The 13,133-nt window shown below is 48.4% G+C and overlaps 2 protein-coding genes across 7 annotated transcripts in view; one reads left to right on the top strand and one right to left on the bottom strand.

The window, feature by feature from the left end:
• The window catches only part of POLR2H (RNA polymerase II, I and III subunit H), a 5,619-nt gene extending 2,951 nt beyond the window's left edge, over positions 1-2,668 (top strand). For both annotated transcript variants that reach the window (XM_060298331.2, XM_030861999.3), the window contains exons 2-5: positions 192-275; positions 360-453; positions 1,252-1,335; positions 2,296-2,668. In XM_060298331.2, coding sequence (XP_060154314.1) covers positions 227-275; positions 360-453; positions 1,252-1,335; positions 2,296-2,413 — 345 coding nt within the window. In that variant the 5' untranslated portion in view covers positions 192-226 and the 3' untranslated portion in view covers positions 2,414-2,668. The remainder of the gene's footprint in view (positions 1-191; positions 276-359; positions 454-1,251; positions 1,336-2,295) is intronic.
• On the bottom strand, positions 2,131-13,133 carry THPO (thrombopoietin). Of its 5 annotated transcripts, none has more exons than XM_030861924.2 (7): positions 11,433-13,133; positions 10,200-10,328; positions 9,930-10,104; positions 9,567-9,694; positions 9,189-9,275; positions 7,519-7,686; positions 6,478-7,279 (listed from the first exon to the last, which is right to left on the bottom strand). In XM_030861924.2, exons 3-7 carry the CDS (start codon positions 9,940-9,942, stop codon positions 6,614-6,616), a joined length of 1,062 nt encoding a protein of 353 aa, XP_030717784.1. In that variant the 5' UTR covers positions 9,943-10,104; positions 10,200-10,328; positions 11,433-13,133; the 3' UTR covers positions 6,478-6,613. The 5 variants fall into 5 exon arrangements, with proteins under 5 accessions (XP_069901571.1, XP_030717784.1, XP_030717776.1 ...); XM_030861940.2 differs by having other exon boundaries at positions 6,551-7,082; positions 7,199-7,279; positions 10,200-13,133; XM_070045470.1 differs by lacking the exon at positions 6,478-7,279 and adding an exon at positions 2,131-2,575 and having other exon boundaries at positions 10,200-13,133.

Genomic DNA, 13,133 nt, shown 5'->3' with positions numbered 1-13,133 from the left:
CACCAGGGAAGTCCCTGCATATGTGAGTCTGACTGAGCCTGCACGTCTACGAGAGGCCAGTGGATACAGGTTGGGTTAGATTGAGTATTCTATTGCATCCAGCCCCCACAAAGTAGGAGTCTGCCCTGCGCTGTAGGGTCTGCCTTGGGCCAGGCAATGACCTCTGCCACTCTTTCCCTGTTTCCTTCCAGTGTCTCGACTGCATTGTGAGAGTGAATCTTTCAAGATGGACCTCATATTAGATGTAAACATTCAGATTTACCCTGTAGACTTGGGTAAGTATTGAACATAAACAACAGCAGGAGGCTTTTTGCCATTTCCGCTGTTCTTCACCCTCTGATGCTGCTGTTATTTTTCAGGTGACAAGTTCCGGTTGGTCATAGCCAGTACTTTGTATGAAGATGGTACTCTGGATGATGGTGAATACAACCCTACAGATGATAGGCCTTCCAGGTGAGGGAGTGGAGCAGGGAGTACTTGAAATATGCCTGAGGACTAAGTCGATAAGTGGTATAGAAAGACCTTACTTAATTCATAAAATAAATGATTATCAGCAGAATCTATGTAACCTTAAGGAAACTGCTGCACTTAAGAATTCAGACATTCAGGTGTTTATCCAAAGCAGTGATTACAGTGTGAGTTGTAGCTTTTTGATGGCAGAGGAAATGACCACTGAATGACCTAGGCTTTGTGGGCCTTGTGTCTTGGGAGGGAGTTTGGTGTGAGGCAGAGGCTTTCGAGCCCCACTCAGTTCACATCTCAGCTCTACCACTTATTTGTTGAATAACCTTAACCTCTTTCTTTTTTTCTTTTTTCTTATTGGCTGCGTTGGGTCTTTGTTGCTGCACCTGGGCTTTCTCTAGTTGCAGGGAGTGGGGGCTCAGTAGTTGCAGCATGTGGGCCCTAGAGCGCAGGCTCAGTAGTTGTGGCGCATGGGGCTTTGTTGCTCCGCAGCATGTGGGATCTTCCTGGACCAGGGATAGAACCCGTGTCCCTTGCATTGGTGGGGGATCCTTAACCACTGCACCACCAGGGAAGTCCAACCTTAACCTCTTTCAACCTTAGTTTTCTCATCAGTAAAATATCGATGGTCATACCCAGCTCACAGGGTTACTCTGAGGACTAAATGACATTATGTTTGGAAAGTGCCTGTTGTTATGATGCTGGCACTTAGTTACCAGTTACCATTTTTAAAGGACCTCTTATTGTTGTTAACTACATTTAAGAATAACTGCCACTGTTGTTCCACAGGGCTGACCAATTTGAGTATGTAATGTATGGGAAAGTGTACAGGATTGAGGGAGATGAAACTTCTACTGAAGCAGCAACACGCCTGTAAGTTCCACGGCCTTGTGAGAGCCCTCGCCCCCTCCCTTTTGTGAGAATTTGGACTATGCTCTGAAAATTTGGACCATGCTCAGGCTTCCTGGGTTTCTTTCCCCAAGCACCTCAGACCTAGGTGGGACCCGGAAAGAAACTGTTTTGGGAACAATTTTCAGTCTGAAATGTAGATTGCTCACTTTGCCCTCTGTCAGGACCTCAGGGCCTGGTGGTCCAAATGAGAAACTGGTAATCTAGCTGTGTGAAATGCCAAGGAAGGTTACTTCTCCAAGAACTAAATGCAGCATAAGTGATTAAACTGCTAGGCCTTTTTGTTTGTGTGTGTGTGTGTGTGTATGTGTGTGTGTGTGTGTGTCTGTGTGTGTGTGTGTGTCTGTGTGTGTGTATGTGTATGTTTTGCTACTCTGCAATCCAATCCCTAGTTCTTTGGTTTCTCTGCCCAACTATTTTTTTCTTTTCTTTAAAATCTTATTAAAACAACATGTGCCCTTTGTAAGAAATTTGAAAAGCAGAGAAGTAACGTGAAGAAGGAAAAAAGTCACCTATAATTCTATAACCAGAGGGAATCTTTTACATAAACATTCTTGAATGTTCTAGGGTTTTTTTTTCCTCTGTACTTTTTTCTTTGAGCTCATGTTGTTTATTACAATGTTTTGTTCTGTTCTTTTTGCTTAATGTTATGTAAAACATGTTTCCCCATGTCCATTTTAAGCTATTCCTAAACATTTTAATAGCTATATAACATTCCAGTAAATGGATATATCTTAATTGATTTGACCATTTCCTTTATTCTGGGCATGGGGTATTTTCCACTTTTGCCGATATAAAGAACAGTTTGGTTCCTGATGACAATACTCTAGAAGGATGCCTTTTTGTTCTTAGGTTGGGTTGGAGAGCTGCTGAGTAACAGTTGCTATGGAGCTCAGACTCATGGGACTGGGTCTTCTGTTTCAGCTCTGCCTACGTGTCCTATGGGGGCCTGCTCATGAGGCTGCAGGGTGATGCCAACAATCTGCATGGATTTGAAGTGGATTCCAGAGTTTATCTGCTGATGAAGAAACTGGCCTTCTGAACCACCCAGGGAGCCAGCCTTGCTGCTTACTCACGCACGTCATGGACGTTCGTTCAAGCCCGAGTAGCAGTTGCTGTTGTTCACCTGTTCAGGAGGGGCTGGCTCTCTGTCCACTGTGGGTGCATCTTTAGGAGGTCTGGACTCAATGGGAAACTGACTTGCCTGCAAAAGACCCAGTGGGAGAGCTTAAAATGAATCAGAAGTTGTTTTATGTATATGATTTTTTTAATTAAAGTTTACTTTTTCAGACTCTTTTCCCCTCTTTTTTAGCAAAGTTTTTTCCATTTATTTTAAAATCATTTTTTCCAGTTTGCCTATGGTATATTATGTTTCTGGCCCACAGCCAGATGGTCACATGTCAATGTAGGATCTGTCCCAACCTTTTGGTATCGGGGTTCAGGGTTATCTCCGTCTCCTGGCTGACTACCCCCAATATCTATCCTCCAATGTGATTTTCTGTCTGGGAGAGAGAGTGTTGTGCTTTTGGCTCCTGAGGGCACCACCCATTTGGCATAGAATCCTGAATAGGCAAGGAGCTCTGCTCGTGTTCTTCTAACACTTTCAGTTTCTCAGGAAGTCAGATCACGTTGACTTGAATGAGTTGCTTGCATAGCCTGGAAATGTTCGTCATTTTTATGGAAGCTTTGAGATGAGGCTTTTCGACACATGCATAGGACACAACTCTGAAGAGGAGAGGAAGAACGATTTGGTGGTTGTGGAAGCGGGTGGAGGAGTTAGCTCTCTGCTTTACATTCTAGTGGTGACCTGGAGGGAGGGTAAGTGGTGGTGGTTTTTACCAGTGACACTGAACAGGGAGCTGCCTCACAGACCAGTGAAGTAGACAGGGCAGCAATACCAATGAGGTTTGGCAGTTCAGTGCCAGTGCCTGGGACAATACAGCAGTCTGACTGCAGTCACTAATTTATCAGTGGGGGAAGAACAAAGTTGAGGAAATGGCGATGCTTACAAGGACTCCAGCATTGGAGCTGCGTCTTCAGCCTGGCATTTGAGGTCTCAGACAGTACATGGGACTCTGATTTCCCCTGGGAAGTTCAGGGTAACAATCCAGAAAGATCATAAGTGTGTATTAAGTAGTTGTCTCTTTTTATTTTTGCGGTACACGGGCCTCTCACTGTTGTGGCCTCTCCTGTTGTGGAGCACAGGCTCCGGACGCGCAGGCTCAGCGGCCATGGCTCACGGGCCTAGCCGCTCCGCGGCATGTGGGATCTTCCCAGACCGGGCACGAACCCGTGTCCCCTGCATCGGCAGGGGGACTCTCAACCACTGCGCCACCAGGGAAGCCCAGTAGTTGTCTCTTTTGATCTCCCTTTTTTGCCATGAGAGTTGGTCCTCCTGCTGGGATGCCTGGGGTATTTCCTTCCCCATCATTTTCAGGTCTTCACAGGAGGTGTTAGAAATAGTATTTAGGGAAATGGGTTGAAAATGAATGGCCTCTGTAGGGGGGAGGAAAAGGTATTTCTTTTGCTTTACTGTGGGGTAGGGGTGAGGGGAGAGGGAAGTAGGAGATGAAGTGGGAGTTGGGATGAATTTTTATAGAATCGTAGAACCTCTCCCGTGCAGTCAAATTTTTTTGTAGGGGTTGGAGAAGGATGGATTTAGGTTGGAGAAGGGAGAACCTAATTACCGATAACAGTTTGCAGGGTAGCTAATAGTTTGCGGGGTAGTGTAGCAGACTGTCCTAGCTGCCGTGGGGTGGCAGAAGAAAGAGAAGTGGGGTACAGTTGAATAGAGATAAGAGCGTCCTTGTTGTAACAGGTTTTTGTCTTTTCTGTAAAGGGAAGAAGGGACTGAATCAGCCCGATAGAATGATTTGGGAATGGGTTAGATGCTCAGGAGAGGCAAGTTAGTTCCCACTGGAGAAGCCCATGGGTTATTTACGTTTGCCCTAGGGTAAGTCAAATGCCAGTACTGGATGCCTGGAACTTTCTGGCTACATACTTCTTGCAGTTTTGCCATCTTTGTCTCTCAGCTGACTGTCTGAAAACCCTTAATTCTTTGTCTCTGGTCCCTTTGGCATCTCTTGTACTGGGTGCTGGCTTTCAGGTGCCATAAAATGTTTCATTTGATCATTAAATTTAACCTACTTTAATATTTCAGTAAGTTAAAATTTCCACTTACTATTCTCTTGACTCCATGCTGGAATTTGTAGTGTGGATGAACTGATTTTCTCCCACGGAGAAACTGACACCATCCGAGATTTGGACGGCACTTCTGAGCTTGGTGCATTTGTTGACTTTTTCTCCATGGCAACCGTTCTGTCCATGGGGTGGTGGGGGGAGACACCTGGAGATGCCTAAATTGGTCACCCCACCAAAAGCTTTGGTTTTCTACTCAGAACTCTTTAACTGTCGATGTGTACTCCCTAAGGACTTGGAAATTTTTTCCAATAATAGAGTCACTGACTGATATACTGGACAGTGCACCACACTGGGGAATGTATGGGCTCCAGACTAAGTCATCCTAGGGTGTTTCTTTTCCTGTTCACAGGCTGTGAAACCATTGGGAACTTGCCGGGCTTCTCTGAGCCTGTTTCCTCATCCGTAAAGCAGAGATGATAATACCTACCTTATAGAAATGTGTGAGTGTTAAAAAAGATAATATGCATAAGTTTCTTGACATACTGGCTTTCATTCTACTGTTTTGGAATGCCTTTAATGACCCTGGGGTTTTGTGGTAGTGTTTGGAACCCTAGGTTTCTGGCTCCTCTACCTACATGCTAACTTTTCCTGTCCTTTGGGGAGTTGAGGTGGGAGAGGAAAAAGCTTCCATTAGTTTTCCTACAGACACCTCTGGAGGTAGTGTTGACCTTGCAGTGGAGTGCTTGGGGCAATATAAACCTTCCCAAGCACCATGGTGGCATTTATTCAGAAAGCCCCATAAGCCTGGGCTTCTTTTCTAGAGATCCCCTGGCAGAGTTTATGGTGTCACACAGGGTTGCTTTTTAGATACTATACGCTTCTGGGAATTGGGAAATGAGCCTTCAACTTGCACTTGACTTGTGCTTGTCCCTCCTGCTGTGTGAGCTCTAGGAGACTGACTCAAGCCACTTCCTGCATTTCCCCCTGACCTCCACAGGAGGGAGGCAGGAACCCACGCCTGGTGAAGCTTCCTGCTGAGCTGCTGAAGTGCTGGCTGTTTGCTCAGCTGTCACGTCCAGGTCTCATCTTGTCTGACTGACCCGTCTGCACAGCCTTACCTGTAAGGCTCTCCAAAGCTTCCTGTTAGCTTTTTCTCAGGGAGGGGGGATCTGTTGCCCATGAGAAGAACATCTTCCCCTCGCTTTGCAGGTAGCTTTTGGGTCCTCTCCTTTATTCTGTCTTTATACAGTCTCAGTTTTGTCTATTGCTTAGGAACTGCTTTTCTGAGAGACTTCTCATTCATTTCTCAAGAGTAAGGATCTCCTAAGAAAAGCAGATCAGAGCCCCATTAAGAATGATAATAAAGGGGGTAAAGAGACTAACCTTAGTTCTGAGCAGAAAACCAAAGCTTTTTTTTGTCATAAGCCCTACCTCTGTTCAGAAGCTAGGCCAGGCCAGGCGTTTGCAGAATTCTCATATGAAAAAGAGTATACAGAGAAATAGTAAGTTATAAATTTGTGCAGAAGATAGACCAGAGATAACTAACTGCTCTGGTGAACATTATTAATAGTTAAAAAAAAATAGCTTTTGTAGTTTTATGGCATGTAGTAAAAAAATTATACTTTTTCTGTCCTGCATGTCTCCCTTCACCAGGGCTTTGGGTTTCAGGTGAAAGCAGGAAATCTGGTAAAGGCATACCTCGGAGATATTGCAGGTTCAGTTCCAGACCACCACAATAAAGTGAATATCACAATAAAGCGAGTCACACAAATTTTTTGGTTTTTTTTTTTGTTTCCCAGTTATGTTTACATGATACTGTAGTCTATTAACTGTAATAGTATTATGTCTAAAAAAAAAAAGCAATGTACATACCTTCATTCAAAAATACTTTATTGCTAAAAAATGCTAACCATCATCTGACAACACAGGGTTGCCACAAACCTTCAATTTGTAAAAAATGCAGTATCTGTAAAGCATAATAAAATGAAGCACAATAAAATGAGGTATGCCTGTATAGCTGCAGTTGTCTCCCAGGGCCTCTCCTCCGAGTAAGGGGATTGTACTTGGGAGGCGATGCTGATGTCGGCAGTGCCGGAGTACCTTACTCTTCCTGAGACAGATTCCGGAAGTGAGAGTGGGCTGCAACTAGAAGATGACTGGTAGAGTTGGGTGTGATAGCAGAGGGGTCAGGAAGCATGGGTTGGAGCTGGACCGTGGGGATGGGCAAGGTGGGTGAAGGAGAGAAGAGTGTGTACTGTCCAGGAGGAGGATGGGCTGGGGAAGGAGACTCTCCAGGCTGGAGGTAGGGTGACAGGGAGTCCATGTCTGAAGTTTCCGGAGGAATATCCGGGGCTCTTAGGGCCCTGGGTGTGGGTCCAGGAAAGAGTCCGTGAATTCCACTCAGGGGTCCATGTGTCCTGTTCAGGTGTCCAGGGATTTGGTCTAGGGACCTGGAGGTTTGGTTCAGCAGACCAGGAATCTTGGCTCTGAATCCCTGCAGCCTGTTCAGAAGTCCAGAGCCAGTAGTTCTGGCTGAGACACTGGAGTTTGTCTCCAACAATCCAGAAGTCCTGTTTGGGAGCTTGTTCAGTATGAGAAATGGAGAGGTGTTCCCCGGGATAGCTGTGGTAGGTGGGGCCCGCTTGGCACAGAGGGTGGGTCCCACTACAAGCAGCAGGAAACGCACCTTTCCTCGGAGCAGTCGTTGGAAGCTCAGGAAGATGGCACTGGGATCCTTGTGAGCTGTGGTCCTGCCCTGCGCAGAAAGCTGAGGGCAGAGGATGGGCCTGAGGCCAGAGACCTGGGCCAGATATCATGCCTCCCTGTCTATGTGGGAAAGATAAGGTACCAGAACCCAGGCTTTGTGGCTGGAGGGAGCACTCCTTGGCAGGTCAGCTCTTCCACCCTCAAGATTTCTAAAATTCCCCTTTCTTCCCTCAGGTCTTCTGAGGGGACCGAGTCAGAAAAGAAAGACAGCTTCTATAGTTCCCTTGACTGGGGACTTACCTGGGTTCCTAGGAGGCCCTGCAGGGCCCCAAGGAGGAGGCGGACCTGTCCAGAAAGCTGCACCAGTAGGGATGAGAGGCAAGTGGGTCCCAGTTGTCCCCGCGCTGCCATCACTGCCTCCAGCAGAAGGGTCGAGGCTCCCAGAACGTCCTGTGCCTTGGTCTGTTCCTGGGAAAGAGATGGAAGAGAGAAACGGACAGCTTCAAAGGGTATGCTAATAGCGGGTGGGGAGCCTGTAAGAGTAGCCAGCAGAATGAATCATAGGAGCTGAGAATTGGACAGGACCTAGGTCCCACCCAGTACAGGAATTCCTTCAGTCTCCCGACAATTGGTCATCAGCCTCTGCTTGAATAACGCCAGTGTCCAGTAACGCAGCCTGGTCTCGCATGTAATTTCAGTGAGAAAAGCTCTTTTTTTTTTTTTTCTTACATTATGCTGAAATCTGCCCTATTATAGCTTTTACTTCTTGGTTCTAGTGCTGCAAATCTACTCTTTCTGCTACAAAATCAGGATCATATGATTAAAAAAAATTAATGTAGATATAAGACCATCATAAAGATTATAAAGATGAAGGGAAGGGGCTTGCTGATAAATGGCAGAGCTAGAGCTACAAGGGATCACTAGCAATTACACTTCCTCCCTGTCCCAATCCCCCAGAAGACCTGAGGGAAGCAAGGGAATTCTAGGGATCTTGAGGGTAGAGGAGCTGACCTTCTAAGCAGCACTCCCTCCTGGTAGGTTTCCTGAGTGTGTCTCAGACTGAAGCACTTCATGCTCTACCACAAGACTGACACTCTTCTCCAAGCTAATCACACAAGCTTTATTATTTTTTTAAACCATTCCTTGCATAACATATTTTCTGACCTCTCACTGTTCAGGTTGCTTTCCTCCTTTTGGAAACATGCTAGTTTACTATGGTCCCTCTGAGTAAATTAGCATGTTTCTAAAAGAGGATGGCTAGTACTCAGTGCAGTAGTTTAAGTGCAGTCCACTCATAATAGAGTTTTTTAGGAATATTTCTACAATGTGGATGTTAAACATCTAAAGCCACCTATGATCCCTACCTTTTTAAGTAGCTACTTCAATAATGTTGTTACAATGCTAAGTTTGGGGTCAATCCAACCCTCCCAGGTCCTTTTCATAGTAAGTACTAGGGCTAGAAGTTTATATGAGGTACGTAGGGACACTGTGGCCTGAAAGCTGGAATAGGATTTTATTCAATTACTTTTCACATCTAGAATTTTATATACATCTCTGTTAAATTTCACCTTGTTTTTGACCTAGCCTTTTAGCAGTTTGAACCTTAATTCTGTTTTTTGTTATTTTAGCTGTGCATCCCAGTTTTGTGTCATCTGAGGATGACAGATCAGTCTTGCTTCTTCACACCAACTTAAGAAGGCCGAACAGAAATAGGTCAAAAGCATGGCCATGAGAGACTTCTATCCAGCTTTTCATGGTGATCAACTTTGACTCTATTTTATGTAGTGGACCACAAGCCATCATCTTGTCCAGAGGATATCCCCACAGTAGAATGTATGTTGGGTTAGGGTGGCCAAGCTGAAGGTGAGATCTTTTTAGGGAGCTCAGGAATTTTGAAAAATCCATGGGAATCAGTAGGAAACACATGAAGACAGGATTCGGGAAACCAAGGGAAAGGATGGCTTTCTTACTGTCTGGGTTTTCCATTCTCCCAAGCTGAAGTCCACAGCAGGCAGCAGGACGGGTGTGGACAAAGGGTTAACGTCTGGGCACTGGCTCTGTTGAAAAAGATTGGTGGGGGGATGGTGGAGAGGGTGCTGAAATAGAGGGGGTTATGGTGGCCCAATTACCAGGACAGGCTTCCATGAAATAGAACCAGACTAGAGCTTTTAAGAGAGGGTTTGATTGTAAACCATAATCCTTGTGAAGGGGTGGTAATTAGGCGGGGGGTGGTCTTACTGAAGACAATATTAGAAGAGTAGTGATCGGAGGGCATGAGAGGAAGTGATAGGAGTCAGGGTATCTCACCAGTTAGGTGGATAGCGGGGAGAGTGCTTGGGGATTCTCACCAGTCTGCTGTGAAGGACATGGGAGTCACGAAGCAGTTTATTTAGGAGTCGGGGGTCACAGGCAGGAGGAGCCGGGCTGGACAGTGTTAGTCTTGCAGTTAGGAGAGGCATGACCACGAGGAGCAATTCTTAGATGAGGAGAGGTGAGGTTGAAAGGGGCGGATAAGGAAGAAATCATTGTTGGGTGGTGGTCCAGGAATTCCCACTTAGGACCCAGACCTGAAATCCACGGAATCTGCCTCTCAGAGGCCTTATTCCTGGGAGATTGAGGTCCCCCCTGCCCCCGCACCCCAGCACATCTCCTTTCTCTTTCCCCTCTACCGAGTTCTGATTTGGCCCTAGGTCTCTCGAGGGTTTTCTTACCAGTCAGCTCCATTCTGGCCAGGCTGTGTGGTTGGAGCGGCTCCCTGTATGGGGCCTCTCCCCTGACTCCGTCCTGGGGCCATGGAGGCGGCTTGGGCTCTTGCACTTCTGGGCAGAGTGGGGTGGGGCACAGGTGGGGCACAGGTGGGCCAAGGAGGAGGGTCTAGAATCTATCCTGCAAGTGACAGGAATAATGAACATTATTGAATTTGAAGGAAAACATTCTGCCTGGCTGGTGGAACAGATGCTGGGAGGGTGTGAGATGCTGACCAGCCTAGAACTGCTAAAGCTCGGACTGCTCCCACATCATCTTGTGAAGGTAGCGTACGGCATCTCCTCTTTGTCAGGGTTCCTCAGGATGTCTGAGGTGGCTCTGGTGCCCCTGCCCCCTGCCGAGAGCTGCAGGACAGGATATATACACACACATCTAATTGGCCTCAAAGTCTGAGCAACCCTGTTTGGTTGGAGAAAATCTGGGATGGGGATAGAGAAGGGAAGTATTGTGGCACAAGCCTGGAGAAGAGATTGGAAATGGGGTACAGGGCCAGGAGCTAGCAAACATGTACAATGTGCTCAGGGATAGCTTGGGGAGTGGGGTTGAGGAGGGAAATTGGGCAAAAATGAAACTTAACTACTAGAGGTCAGTGATTAAAAGATTGAGAAGGTGGTGTAGGAGAAATTAACCTCTCATTCTTTTTCTATTTACCCCAACATACAAAGCCTCTTGGAGTTTTTCTTTGCATTCTAAGTTCTGAAATACTGGGTTATCCAAGGTGAGGAGATGGGCTAACAGTCCTGGAACTTCCTTCCTGAAGCAAGTTGCCCAGGAACGAGCACAGGCTGGGTGAGATGATGCCCACCTTGCACGGCTTACCTTGCCTTAGACACCAACCATATCTGTCTCCTAGCCTGCACCTTCCTCCCTGCCCCCTCTGCAGACCCCTTCCGGTTCCTTTGCAGGACCCCACACATGGCTTCCTCCTTCTTTCACAAGTTGTGCAAAGAGGCCTGCACCTGATTCAATATTGGGATTTCCTGTAGGTCTGTCAACATGCATGAGCCCTCCTCCCATTACCCTCTCCTTGTGCCTTGGCTTGCCTGGCCCAGCTTCCCCAGCCCCAGGATTCAGAACCTTGTGAGCTAACTAGGAATGACTGGGTAAGAATGGGGATTGGGGCTGCGTCCAGCTTGGTGCTATGTTCCCTAAGTCCAAAAAAACACCTCCTTTCTTATTTTCTCCCTGGGACCATGTCCCCTTTCCTTAGGGCCAGCCGCGACCGTGCTGTATTCCACCAAGTCTGTGATCAGTCCCTCAGAACCCAGCACCCCACCCCCTACCCCTGCTCTGTCCTGCTCCTCCCATTCTGGGAAGGCTACACTCTTCTCGACAAAGGTCAGTGCCTGCAGGTTCCAGTTTGCCTGCCCCTCCCCCAGCAGAGAGCCCAATTCCTCTTTCCTGTCCTTCCTACCCTCACGTAACTCCAAATCTTGCTTGCCACTCACCGGTGGAGAAGGGCTCCAGGACCCAGGTGCGGAGCAGGCGGCACTCTGGGGAGCAGATGGGTAGGAAAACAGGTGGCGCTGGGGCATAGCCCCTCCAGGGCAGTGGGGTCACAAGCCTGCCCGGGGCCACTTCTGCCCAATCAGAGAGCAGGGAGCCACTAGACACTGGCAATGGCCCCCGGAAGTGACGCCTTCTCCTCCCACCCGCGCAGGACCTGGAGCCCCTGCCTGGACCATGGTTCACTAGCGGAGCCCCGGATCCTCCACCCACGCACACCACACAGAGGATTTGAACGGGGGATCTGTCTTTCCCTAGGAGATGGGAAATCTGGGACCTGGTTGGGGGAGAAGATGGGAGGGAAACAGGTTTTTTCCAGGAGGATTCTGGCAGGACACTTTTGTCCCTGAGGAAGAGGCACGGAGGTCTGGCTCTAGAATGGTGGGTCTCTCAATTCCTGGCTGTCCAAATTTCTTTTCCCTGGACACCACACCTGCTGCTAAAATCTACTAGGACTCTTGCTTTCCTGCTTTTCTCGCCAATAACCCTCTGGGGGTCATGTCTTATGCCCCCTTTGCAAGTGGGAATGTGGGTGTCGCCTGTCAGGGGTCAGTGTTACCAGGAAGCAGTTTGGACAGTTTGAGAGGCCTTCAAGCTGAGGGGGTGCCTGTGCTGGATTAAGCTGTGCTCAGGTACCACTCTGTTGGGGCCCAGTGGCTCCGATGGCTAAGCCCACTTATCTCTGTGCCAGTGCCCTCTTTGCCTGCCCGGTCTTTCTCCCTCTTCCATCTCCTACCACTCCACATGTGACAAGAGGAATAACCAGGCCCATGTGTCCCTGTCTTAGGAAAGACAGCTGCTGAACCTCCCCCGCAAATACCTCCCGCTGGCCCCCCTCTTCCTTTGGCCCTGGCTCTAGTTCTTTTGCTTTCCCCTCAGTCCCACTCTCCCCACAGTCCGTCCTCAGGGGCCTCCTGGCCTGACCTTGTTCCCATCACCCCCTCCCCGCCAGTTCTTCCTCAGGCTGTGTCCTGCTCCTCCTCCCCAGGATGGGGCTGTCTGCTAAAGAGTATGGCCTAGATCCCAGAATTCTCCAGTTCAGCCAGACGAGATGCCTCCCAAGATTAGGAAGGAGGGTGCCGGGATGGTTGGGAGGATGGTGGGAGAGTGGGGGTGGGAGGGGGCAGGGAGGCCGTCATGACCAGGAAACCAAGACAAAAGAGGTTGTGGGTAGGATGGAGAGGCACAGGGTCCCCAGGGTGAAGGAAGAGGGTGGGAAAGTGCGTCAGGCTGGGGATGATGATGGTTGGATGGGCCTGAGCGCAGGTAACAGTAGGGAGAGAAACACTGTCACCAGACAGAAAGGGGATACTGTCTGTTTCTGGCCAAGTTCTTATCCTGGGGAACAGTAGAATGAGGAGAGAGCTCAGAGAAGAGGTAGGACACAGGCTAGGCAGTGAGAGTGGTGTGGGGTTTGAGAGGTGCTGTGGGCCCAGCGTCAGGCGAAGATGAGTTGACGGGCCTTTTCTGCACGGAGTCATCATCCTTAAAGACAATTCTTCATCCTTCCTGCAGGAACCCAGTCCTAGCCCAGTGGCTGGCCCAGGCCTCGGGCAGTCTCTGCCCCTCCCTGGTCTGGGGCTCCCATCCTGGGCCGGACACGCACCTCCTGGTCCAGCTTGGAGGGGGGGCTCCAGACCCGC

Source organism: Globicephala melas, chromosome 4 (genome assembly GCF_963455315.2).
Source record: "Globicephala melas chromosome 4, mGloMel1.2, whole genome shotgun sequence".
Classification (NCBI taxonomy): domain Eukaryota; kingdom Metazoa; phylum Chordata; class Mammalia; order Artiodactyla; family Delphinidae; genus Globicephala; species Globicephala melas.
The sequence above is the reverse complement of the archived record's forward strand: the minus strand, read 5'-3'. Positions and strand labels throughout refer to the sequence as shown.

What these genes read in the sequence shown, in the direction of transcription:
- THPO (XM_030861916.2), bottom strand. An exon ending in ATGTCCTTCACAGCAGACTG is followed by an intron (nt 9,276 to 9,566) that starts GTGAGAATCCCC and finishes CTTTTTCAACAG; the next exon opens with AGCCAGTGCCCAGACGTTAA. An exon ending in AGGGCCTCCTAGGAACCCAG is followed by an intron (nt 7,280 to 7,518) that starts GTAAGTCCCCAG and finishes CTCTGCCCTCAG; the next exon opens with CTTTCTGCGCAGGGCAGGAC.